The sequence below is a fragment of the Corvus moneduloides genome, chromosome 3 (assembly GCF_009650955.1).
Source record: "Corvus moneduloides isolate bCorMon1 chromosome 3, bCorMon1.pri, whole genome shotgun sequence".
In the NCBI taxonomy this organism is placed as follows: domain Eukaryota; kingdom Metazoa; phylum Chordata; class Aves; order Passeriformes; family Corvidae; genus Corvus; species Corvus moneduloides.
Window position 1 is genome coordinate 47,672,907 of NC_045478.1, and position 12,836 is coordinate 47,685,742.

At 37.1% G+C, this 12,836-nt stretch overlaps 1 protein-coding gene across 1 annotated transcript in view; it reads right to left on the minus strand.

The window, feature by feature from the left end:
* SEC63 (SEC63 homolog, protein translocation regulator) overlaps positions 1-12,836 on the minus strand; it is a 59,525-nt gene that overhangs the window by 22,780 nt on the left and 23,909 nt on the right. Inside the window, 5 exon segments of the mRNA XM_032101400.1 lie at positions 2,465-2,559; positions 5,018-5,126; positions 7,655-7,705; positions 8,444-8,502; positions 11,873-11,934. Coding sequence (XP_031957291.1) covers positions 2,465-2,559; positions 5,018-5,126; positions 7,655-7,705; positions 8,444-8,502; positions 11,873-11,934 — 376 coding nt within the window.

The following is a 12,836-nucleotide window of genomic DNA, read 5'->3' on the forward strand; positions in this document are numbered from 1 at the left end:
CTGTAGAGGTGAACATTAGCCATTTTTATCTAAAACCCAGCTCCAGAAAGTTAAGAAGTGTCTTTATATGCCTTTTTTCAATGTGGGAACAAGGGGGTCATAAAGATTTGCATTCAAGAAACTTGTCTTATGTAGTGATAAGTAAATTTGTATTGACAGGTAAGTATTTTTAATATCTAATTTTATTGCCAAGGTTTACTAGATTCAACCATATTTCTAAGGCACTTACATTGAACTTAATATACACAAGCAACAGCATCACCTTGAGAACCTTCACCCATCTAAGACACAGTAAACTTCCCTAGGAAGAATTCCAGGTAAAACAGGAAGGAGGCTTACAAGCCTGAAATCCCTAGTGGGCTGAAGATCAAGTATTTTAACTTGTATATAAACCACATTAGCTTGAAAAAAGCATGGTGTTCTTTATTCAGGATGACCTTTCCTGATCCCCACAGGACCAAGACCCACAGTTCAAACACGTCTGAGTAACAGAAGCTCAGATAAAGTAACATCAGTACACAGTCCAGAAGCTTCACTTTTTAGGTCAAAAAGTTACCTGAGGAGAGATAAAAATTCCAAAATCTCAAGACAAAAATAAAACTTTGGGTATCAACAACTAAGCTACACCAACCTTTGACCAGTCTTTCCCCACACTTGAAAAAAAGATCTTCTGACAAGAAGTTTCTTAAAAGCCATCTGGTGTAACCCCAAACCAAGAGCAGTAAAACTTAGAAAAGAGAACTTTGTGAAAAACGGTAACAAAGATCATGGCCCCAAAAGCAGGATACACAAGCAGAAGTTATTAGCAATACCCTTCTGTATTGATGCTTCAAATAACTGTATTGCCATAAAGTCAAAAAAATAAACCCCAGATGACACTGATTATTGGACCTTTAGAAAGGGAACAAAATCTGTCATAAAATGCAAAGTCATGCACTACAGCTTGGAGATGGGAGCCTGTTAGCTGAAAAAAAGAGATATCTACAATGGGAAAATCCCAAAAACTTACTGATCCCACTCTAGTTGTACTAAACCACCATATAGAACAGCTGTGGACAAGAGCATGCTGAAAGTCATTCCCAGCAGAAATACAGGAACAGTAGTGCAACTAAGGCATTGTTAAGACTTAACATAGAATACTATGGACAATTCTAAGCAGATAAAAAATACTGTAGAATTTAGAAATCTATCAACTGGGAACAGTACCCCATTCAGCACACAGCAGGAAGGGGGAAATGAGTCTTTTGGAAAAGACAGGAATGAAAGACAGCAGCTTTTCTAGTTTAGCAAAATAAAGACAAAAGGATAACTAATGGGCTATTCCTTCTGTACTACAGATGCATAAGGATACACGCAGCAAGAATAATTTAGACTCCAGAATAGTGATGATAAAAACCAAGGATATAAATTGGTCACAAACAAGACTTCTAATTACTAGAACAGCAAGTTCTGGAACAGCTTCTCAGCAGGATATGGTTACAGAAGGCTTGACTGCCTTTTAAATAATGAATGATTAAATGTAAAAGGGCTTGCAGAATGCCAATGCTGGCAACAGCATGAGAGAAGAACCATTGATCAAGGTGATCTTTTCCAGCCTTTTGCTCCCATTGCTGAAAAACCCCACTTTACTGCAATTTCATCTTCTACTCATAAAGTCCACAACATGATAAAAGAGACAAAGAAAATTAAGTAAAAGAAAACAGACTGAGATATCTCTTACGTTTAGGTCATGTTTAAAACATGAAAATTTAATCATGTGCATGCAAAGGTTAAATCTGTGAGACTAATTCCCCCTCTTTTTGCCAACTCAAAACATTTTCATTGGAGCATTTTGTATACTGTGCTTTAAACTTCTTAAAATCAAAGTGTTAGCTTCTGATAAATAAGACTTCCTAAAACTCTGCTAGTAATAATTATTTTCCACAGTATGCATTTATGGCATCTCTGTTGGAAACACTGAATGGAAATGAATATAAAAGGTAACCAGAGTGGAACAGATATTCATGGAGGAATCTTTACAATATTTAAAGACATTACTAATTCAGACATCAGATAATAATTTCATTTTACTGTTAATACACTCCACCAGATCTGTGTTAATGATTTAAAAGAACATCAAATGGTGATCACCTCCTCATGTCAATACTCAAAATCTGTAAAGACTAACACTTTAATTTCTTATTTACTTTACCCCTCCCCAAAAGCCCAGTGCAGCAGCCTATATACTAAACCAATTCAATTTAAAATAAGCATTAGCACAGTTCATGTTATCTTTTCTTTTAAAAAAGTTTAGATCAAGTCTAGTTTCTAATTCGTATTTCTGAAGGGATACAGTTGCCTCCCTACAAAGTTAATGCCCGGAGAATTATGAATTCGACTTGAATTCTGTCAGCTGGTCACCTAAAAGCAATGTCTCCCTCTTCCCTTGAAGGGGTCAGTTAAAACAGCTCTTGATATAACTGACCTGAGGTATCTGGATGTTGTCTGCTGGTCTGCTCGTCGCATCTTTATTGTACTGAGGATCAAATTCAGATGCCCCTGCTAAAACCATGATAAGTCCTGCAAAGATAATTGGAGTCAGACAAAGAAAATGTCAACATCCTAAGCCACCAACTCATTTCTTCAGAACCTTCCGCCATAAAATTTATTCCCATTCCTCCCCGCAACAATTATGAATATCCATGTTCTCGACTTAATGGATAAGTTACTACTGCCACAGGGCAAAGGAGGCAGGAATCAATGTCTGGCACAAGACAAAAGAGATCATTCAAGGCTCAATTTCACATGGTATCAAGTCCAGCATTTGACACTAAATGTCTTCAAAAAAACACAATTAGACTTCATTAGGACCAGCAGACATCACTGCACAGCAGTTTGACTACTTCTGCATGCTCACAGAACCATTCCTCTCAGCAATCCATGTGCCTGCAGCAGCACAACAATGTGTACAGAAGAGGGAGGCAGGAAGGATAAAATTTCAACTCCACTTTCAGTTCAGTCAGCATTGAAAATTCAACAGAAAAATTCTTTTAATTATTAGAAAAGCAGTTCAATAAATAATCCTGCAAACAAATTGCACAAAGATGATGGACTGCTCTTTTCTTAATGTGATTAGGAAAATCCATATTACACAAAACATTCTGTAGTGTAATTAAAATGAAAGCCCTAGACAACTGGATATTTTAGTCTCATTGTGAGCTTTCTGCTCATGAATGCATCAGATCCCCCAGCCATAGACAATCAGAGAGAGCTCACAATCATTTGCTCCAGTTAAAATAACTTTTTCACCAGTAGTCACTCCAGCTTCCTTCTCAAATTTTGAACAAGTGCTCTTATGAGCAAGTCAAAGTTATTTTTGCCTACCTGCACTGCCCAGTGAATTCAAACTACTAAGAGTGAGTCAATTCACTGAGCATCAATTTTCGTTTCCATGCTCGATTATCTATTCACTTCCTCAGCACAGCATATTGAAGACTTTCAGATGACTACAATTATCTTCCCATTATTTAAGATCAACAACTGTAAATCTCCAGGAAAGAAAATTTTAAAAGTTTGTTTGTCCTGAAGCCTGAAAAAATTCCTTAAAACAAGGCAAGTCATGCAGATTTGTCTCATCATTTCTCTAGCCTGTTTGATTACATTTGCTGACACTGATATACCACACTACAATGGAATTCATAACCAAGCAAAAGCCTTACATGATCACTGTGTGGTTTGTCTAAGCCACCTCAGCTGCACCTCAGTTTTCATTCAGACTGCACAACAGACCTCAACAGAAAAAACTGACCTGCCTCTGATCCTGGAACTACCTAAAAGTGTTAAGTCCTTAAATAAGGTCACTTAAACCTAAAGTTAACTTTTTAACCAACCTGCAGGAGACACAAGGCAAGCCTCTCAAGGCTGGGTTCTGAGCAAGGTTCAATATGAAATAATCTACTACCAACAAGTCTGGAGAAAGAAAGCGATCTCCCTAAACTTCTAGCGTCTCACCTACTACCCCAGTTCCTCTTTTCTCACCTAGCTGGAGAGGGGAAAAAGCATAGGAGTATGACAGAGTATAAACCGGTCAGAACTAATCCCACACACAAATCCATGTGTCCTGTGAATAGAAGGCTAACATCTTTCCATACTCTCATCCCCTACACCTCTTGGATCATCTGTGGAGCATTTCTGCTCTGTAGGAAAAGGATGGATCAAGAGCAGATTTCAGCAGTCTTCCAGCAAATTTAAAGCTGAAAAACAGCGCAATTCAAAGAAGTAAGAAAATATATTTATGAACCCTCTTTCAGAAGGTTTTGGGGATTCTTCTATTCTGCTTTTCAATTGCTCTGAGCATGCAGTCTAGTTAAATCCAATCTAGAATTATGGAGTACTGTGCCAATTCTTCAGGCCCATGCCAGCCCCCAACGTAATACATCTACAGTTTTTCCCAGAAAAATGGGGGGGGGGGGGAGGGGGGGGTTATTCCTTTGAAATAAGGGAGTAGACAAGAAAAGTAAGTATATTGAAAGCTACAAACAAGTAACAAAATAACATGGAATTGATAGCAATTTTTTAAGAGAAATTTAGCTCTCTATTCTAATATCAAAAACCCAGAAATGCTATTTCATTTTTTATGCACATAAAAATTGTATGAAGCCCTTAAAAAAATTCCAAAGCCTGTTTTGTTACACTAACAGAAGAAAACACAGAGAGGTTGGCTCCTACTGGCAACTGAGGGCTACAGGCAGGTCAGTATGTTTTTCCCAACATACAGTACCCCTTTTTCTTTCTTTTTTTTTTTTTTTTGTTAAATGTATAGATGGACGTAAGTATAGATCTATACAATTCCCTCTCCCAAATATTTAAGTCTTCTTACAGAGTATTCTTCGCCTGCGACGGAATTAAGTTTTAAAAACACTCTAAAGGAATGAGAAGCATGAGAAGCTAAATAAAGCTTATGAAATAGGAGTATTTTAACGTCACCAGAGTGACACTTCCAGATGAACATCTACAGTTCAAGATGCCTTTTACTTACGCTTCATGTCCATGTTCCGGGTTTTATAGACAAAATATGTATATATTTGAGTTGTCCGAATGAGAATCTGATCTCCACTGTATCGTATTGATCGGTACCACCAGGAACCCTGAAATATTCAACAAGAACAGACTGATGTCAGCTACAAGGAAGCATCAAAACAGCCATACTGCATGACCTCATGCAGTCAACAACCAGGTAACTCAGCCCAACTGATTTTGCCTATGTTGAAGTTAACTGAATTTCAGAAAGGAGAGGGAAACAAAAAATATTTGCTGACACAAACTTTAAAAGCGCACTGATTAATTAATCTGAGAGAATCTAATGTTAAACATTTATAAATGACCTCTAGCCTAGAGAATTTCCCCCAGCATATACACTTGCACACATATACACTGCTTGGTTTATTTCTGGTTGTTTTAATCAATTCACTAAACAGTAAATTCACTCAATTTACCACTTTCTATATATGATGTGGTAGCTCCTTACAGTGCAACACAGCACTCAAACCTAGTTTAGGCAGACCAAGATCAAACTGAGAACAAAGATATTTCTTTCACTATGACAAAATTTGCAAAATTGTGATTTAAATCCCCTGATCAGAAAATGCTTTTCAGAAGGGGAATCTGGAGGTGGCATGGGGCCCTTGCTGTAAACTTCAGAATTAAGCCATACACCTTCAGGTTGACAGAAGAAGTTTTCCAAACCTTCAGCAACACTCTGATAATTGCCTAATCAGCATTACACCAGTGACTCAAATTACAGAACTCGCTCTACAGTGGTTGTACCATCCAATATATTTTCAGAAAAATGGTGTGCTGGGTTATAAACTCCAATCTGTTCATTAAACTCCTCCCTGTAAGCAAAGCTCATTTAATATAAGAAAACACATCAAAGATACTCCTTAATCTACTGTAAAGTTTACCGTAAGCAAAGAGCAACAAGCAGTACAGTAGTAAATGATGCTTACTACGATTAATTTAATAATAGTGAATTCCCCCACTATAGTAAGAATTCTGCAATCTACTTAATTATTTGGGAAATGCTCAAGGACTAGCTCCAACAATTTTTTTAATAAATTAGGTTTGAGTCCTCCATGAATAGATGAACCCTGGCACAAAACAGTACACAACTTTCTACAATGTTTTTCTGCATTAAAAAATTAACTATAATCCCATAGTTATCAAATATTTGTACAAGTACAGGTATTGGAAGAAAAATGTAACTAGCCAGTCCAAACCTACATGAAAAAGGCTGCCCTAACTGCTTCTACAGATACAGCTCCTGTCTCTTGCCTTATGTACAGGACATTATTTAGGTCAGTGGAGGTCTGGAGAGAACTTATCTTATAAAACACTTATCAGTATTTTCGTTTTTCTTTAATCTGGATTCAAAGGGTGGAAGTAGCCTTCCTTTATTTTAGATGTCCATCAAATATAGGATGACTACAGTGTAGGGAATTTCAGCTACTTCATTGATTCATGAAAGAAACAGGCCCATTAAAGGCATGGATTACCTTGTATGTCTACTTTAAAATCAAATGATAAAATAACTTGCTCCATAAAAATTACTATTCCTCTTCATTGACTATAAAAGAAATTTACAGTGACAAGTGAATGTACAAGTCTACATCTGGTATGGAGCAAGAAGAGGCAGGCAGACTATTTTTCCTGTGCTCAGAACATTTCTTTGTACCAATAGCAAGGCTGTTTTCCTTTCATTTGAGCTATGATAAACCTAGTATAAATCACTACAAGTATGTGTATACAAAAAAGCATCAACAGACATCAACCGAATCCTAAAGGGAAAGGTATGAAAAATTTTTGCACCCTGGATTTTAAACTTTTTATTCAACAGCTTGTTGAAATCACCACATTTAATCTTCTAAACTGAATCTTCAATCACACAGAAAAACTCAAAGGGAAGGGATAATGTCTCTCTGAGTCTCTGCACACAATGATGCAAGCAGCTGCCAAGACCTCAGGACACTTTTTCAAATGAAAATCTTCTCAAGAACATGAGGGGTTTTTCAGTGTCAGCTTTCTGAGTCTTGCTTCATGCCATACCCCAAATGCACAATCGGTGGATAAGGGACATGGTTCAAAAGCAATACTGTAGGGCAAACCTGAGCCCTGAAGTAACAATCACCTAGCAATTGATTCCTCACACAAAGCAATCTCAAGTGCAGACATCTCATGGTGTACAGAAGAACAACAAAAACTGAAGTTATGAAAACAAAGGCAGCCAGGAAAAAACAAATCAACCACCTGTTCCACCTGCAGTAATCATTCTAGCACCAACAGCTAGAGACATCTCAGTCTTGACTCTACTGTAACACCACTGAATATCCTCTAGAGCTCATCACCTCAATTTTCTTGCAAAAGAAGCTACAAGACAAATTACATAATTTATCAATTCTTGTGATATCTAATATTTTCCCTGCAGTCCCCTCTCTATCATGGCACTGCATTTTTCTGGAAACTCTACAGCAGCTATACTTTTTTCACGACAAAAGAAAACACCACCTTTTAAAAAAAAGCTCACTTGTGCTCTCTAGGAAAGGTAAGAATGAGCAACCCAATGTCTAAGTTTACAACTTGGTTACTGAGAGTAGAATATTAATCAGATAACACTTACCACAACAACTGGAAGAATAACCATAAATGCTAATCCATATACAAACAACACCTACAGAAAAAATGCAAAACATACTGTATTAGAGACTGTGGCTACTTAATACCACTCTTGTTTAATCTTTTTTCTAAAATACAGTCAAGTAGCACTACCACAAGCTTACTACAAATTAACACAAGCTTACTGCATAATAGCTGTCATTATTTCTGAAGAGCAACTTACAAGTAATATAATTAGGTAGGGCTTAAATAAGGAGTATCAGTTTAGCGTGATTCACGTATGAATCAGTTTTAAACGATTCACGCATGGTCACAGGTCAGTTTCTTTAATAATTAAAAAGTTGGCAGCTAAACTGTGATGCAGTGGACAGACGATTAAAAGAAATCAAGTGGTTAAGAAAAATACCTTGCAGCAGCAAATGCAACAGGAAGAACATTTAAATACTGTATGATTAGAGCATCACTAGCAAACCAAATGGAACTATAGAAACACAGCACACAGCTCTAAATGTATTTCCTTGCAAGAGCAAACACTCACTTCGTAGCAGGGGTGACCACAACAGAGCCTCATTATCATTGGAATGAGATCCATCCAAACATATTCATACTTTGCTCTCAAAGGTTAGATTTAAGCTACTCTAATACTTATGACTCCTGAAATTTGCTTCGAAGATGTGCATTTGGACCAAAGTATTAACATGTTTTGACTAAAAATGTGCAGTATTAAGCAAATTTTTTTTCAAAAACACTTGAAAGTTCACCTTAAAATCTTGAGCTAAGTAAGCTGACTCACCAGAATTGAATTTTTCTGATCCACAATCCAAGCTGGCAAAGCTATACCGAAGCTTGTAGCTGCAGGATTAAAGAAAAGAAACTCACTATAAAAACGTTTCTCAATATTTTGAAGTCATATTATGTCTAACAAACAAACAAAACCACCAACCCACAAAAAAACCCACCATGTTTATTACTTCAATAAGAAAAATTTTAACAAATATAGCAAAATCAAGCAACAAATTAGAAATACACCAAGTATGCAATAAAATAAGACTTAAATCCAACACCTGAAATACCAAATGTTTTAGCTTAACATATTGCAGTGAAATAGATAGGCAAGATTTATTTATATATATATAAAAAAATTTCACAGGTTGAAAGATTTATGAGTTTTGCATTGCAGAGTTTTCAGCAGTTTAAACACATATAGTTTAGTAAACAAATGAACTGCAAGAAAATGGTCTGAGCAAATAACTTCTGTGCGAAGTTCTATTGGTTTGTCCCTCTAACAAAATGTTCTAAGCTGCAAACTGTAAACACAAAACCCTCTATCAGTACAAATTTGTGTGATTGGTAAGAAAGAAAAAGGAACACTTCTCAATTCAAAAGGAGTTAGGCTACAGAAAATAGAAGACATGAATCTCTAACATCTCCAGCATACAGATCTGAGTAGAGAATAGCATAGAACAGTTTGTCTTCAGACACTGGTGATAACAAATTAAATTTTGCAAACACTATCTATCCCAGTACTAAGAGTTCTAGGAAACCAGCGGGGAGAAGAAAAGAAAGTAAGACTTTATGGACCTGCTTAAAATAAAAACAACATGCCTTCCTTAGTACTAGCAGTTGTCCATGAGGAGCAATGCCTCAAATAAGGACGGACTAGGATCCCTATGTAATTAGGCACTATACTGATGCTATCTCCAACAGATTGTGACAGCCATCAATTCAATAAACAGTTGCTATACACAAGTCGAATGTGACTTCTGTAAGTTGAAAATTACTATTTGTAATTACCAAACATCTGACAAGCCTGACCATACCTCAACCTTAGGAGTTCAACCAGATAATACCCCATGAATTTACCACATTGAGTTACAGGAAATGCCTTGCTCTGGAGAAGGAAGGTCTCCAGACTCTTATCTGTTAATGATGATGGATTTTTAGAAGAATCTACTAAAAATCTGTCTTTTACTGATGGAATAAATTTCAGTTTACTACAATATTTTTGACCTTTAGGACTGTAGCTTCAAACTATTCCACGAACAGAAGTAGCTCAATAAAAAAAAACTCTTTCTCTTCTGGTCTGAGAGTCTCCTTGCCCCCCACTCATGCTCACTGAGCTGAAGCACTGGCAAATACCATGTGAAAACAGGCTTTTAATCATAAGGTACTTTCAGTAGACTATCTTCAGATAGTCTGCTTTTAGTAGACTACTCTCCAGATCCCTCTCACCTGTTTGTAAACTACTCTCCAGATCCCTCTCACCTGTTTGTAAACACTCTTTGAATGATTTTGCATTTACTTTTAGTAAAGGAGCAAGTCATGCAAATACAAAAAACTCTTGTTTGCCTGCCTCTGGCCTCACACTGCCTCAGCTGGACAGAGAGGAATGCTGCTCCCTGTTCCTCTGTGCTGGGCACAGAGGGTGGGATGTACCACATTGAACTTGGCTAGACATGTCTAACCCCAGATGTGCTTCATCTCAGTCCTGGAAATACCTCTGTGAGGGATTGTATCCATCCTGTGCCTATAGAGAACTAGAAGACTAGAGTACATAGCTTGGGTACATGTTTTTACACCACAGATGTATAAATAAAGAGAAGATGAATTTCACTAAATTAGAAAGCCCCTCACACTTCTGTGTGGAACAAGCTTAGGGAATAGAGGAGGGAGAGAGAAAATTTCAGGGACTTCTCCCACCCTTCAGATGTCTCAAACAATGAGAGGTCTAGAAATAAACCAGAGAATTCTAATTCCACTGTAGTCTGAGGTAGGGTTTTCAGAAGAGCAAGAGGCTTAACGCTCACAGTACAAACTGCTACCCTGCCAAAAAACATTTCCATTTGCCCTCTGGGAATCCAAAGTCTCCTAGGTTTGTGAAAGCAATCACTAAGCCAAGCAAGGATCTTCGTGCTTTGTAATTCTCAAGTTTTGGCTGAGTTTTCTTTTGAAGACACAGCTTCAGGTCCATTCAAGGACACTTACACAACTGCCTAACTTCAAATCCTATGCCTTGGCAACACTAAGAGAGTAGCTTATGGATGTGAAAAACAATTTAGCACCCAAAAGGTCCTAGGAAAGCTATTAAAATTTACGTTTTTGCTGATATTGTGACAGCATTTCTGAAGAAAGATTTTATCTGTATTTTGTAGCTAGAGGGACAGAGACCTCTTATTTGCCAAGCAAAGGAAGCACTAGAAGCTAGGAGCTGACAGAAATCTGTTACGCTATAAAACACAGCGATTAAAGAAGCTGATCTACCTCCTTAGTCCATCAGAAATGCCTTTGTCAGACTGTGATTTAGTTGGCAAAGCTGTTTTTTTGAAGGAAGAGGGAAGATTTTCTTATTTCTTTGAAACACCAGTTCAAAGGCTGGGGTTGGTTTTTTTAACTTTAAAAATTAATGCTCTATGTTGGGTGGATATAATTCAGAAGAATTTACAGAACAGATGACAGAGTACCTGTAACTTCAGAATAAAGTTACAAATTCCATTTATTATTTCCAAGCTGGCTGTAACTCATTCCACACAGATATGTTGTGTAGCTCGCCCTAACAAATGGCAGGTTTCCATTCTGCCTGTAATAAGTACCAGCTAGAAATATACAACGTTTTTCCTTAGTAGGCCACTTAAACAACCACTAAGGTGTTTTACAAGCAATTCGCACAACTGTAAATAGGGGAAAATTATTAACTTCCAGTCTTAAATTTGTTTAGCTTGGATCACCTACTGTATAACTTTGACACACCATCATCAGGATTATTTTCACGTAGCTACCTGCCCAGAAACAATATCCCTATGTACATCCTTTCCAAGTGTGTTTATTGCACTACAGCTAGTTTTTAATTTTTCAATATACATCTCTAGTATTTGATCATAAATACCAAGAAATGTTTAAAATCAGTTTCTGCTAAGCAGTATTCTGTTTTTTGCTTATACCTCCATTAATATTGGCAAGTCTCTCTAGATTTTTACTGAAGCTGACTAATTAAGAAAATCCTTCTTTTTTAAGAGGTTTGAGAACTGTGAAAGCCAACTCTTTCCTGCCTTTCCCTGCCATTAGCCCCCCAGAGCCAGTTTCACAAGAAAAAAATTGGTCAGATGCATTGCTTTAATCACAGCAGAAAGTTATTAAATAAAGCTCTGCATGCTTCTTGACTGATGAGATATTACACATCCCAATGTACAGTGATTACAGGACTTCTGTCATTCATAGTTGTTACCTTGTGGTCCATCTGGATTACCAAATTCTTCCCAGTTTTTTCGTGACTCTTCATCAGTTAAACTAGTTACAAGAAGAGATATTAAGTTAATACAGAAAACATTTCTCTAAATCATTAACAAACAGAAACTTTAAAATGTGGCAGTCATATTATCCTCTAGAGGTGGTTTGGAAAGCTAAACAGCTTCTGCTATTATTTTGTATGAAATCTAACAGGAAATATTAGGAAATACTGCTGTATTCCTCCTTGATACACAAATTCTTTAAGCACTCTGACAGGAAAAGAAATCAGACACAGAAGATGCACACACAGGAGATGGCACAATCACATCTCCCTTTCATGACAGCAACTGCATACCCATCAGCACACAATATTTTTTGATGCCAGGTTACAGCACAGCAAATTTTGAAAGACAAAGGTTGAAACTTTTCTTTTTTTTTGGAAGGAAGGTAAATATGGAAGATGAGTTGATTGATCAGAAGTAGTCCATATGGGCCTTTATCTTATTCTAGACCTTTAGCCTTTGACAGCCTGTGTTTGGTTGTCGCTGTTTTATTTTTCCTGGAAATCTCTACTTTCATAATTTATTTTTCTTTTATTTAATAGGACACCACCTCCTAAATCTTACAGCTTCTGTGCCTGTTCAGTAATGACAGCTTTTTGGCAATTGTATGCCACCTCAACAGAATCCCTGTTACTAGGAGGAAGAATACTGCTTTAGAAAACGGAATACCAGGCATTCACTGTATTTTGTCTCACATAAGAAATGCAGTGAAGTCAGGCCTCTCCTGATCATTTCTATGTCTTCCATTTGTTGACAAGCAGACTCACCAAATGGGCAGCTTTAATATTCTTTCAAGACAGCATGGCTAAGGAACTTCACCATCATTTACCTCATAATATACCTCTGCCATGGCCCTTGCTCTAGTGTTTGAAGTACTGAACTGCAGCACCAAGTGTTTGA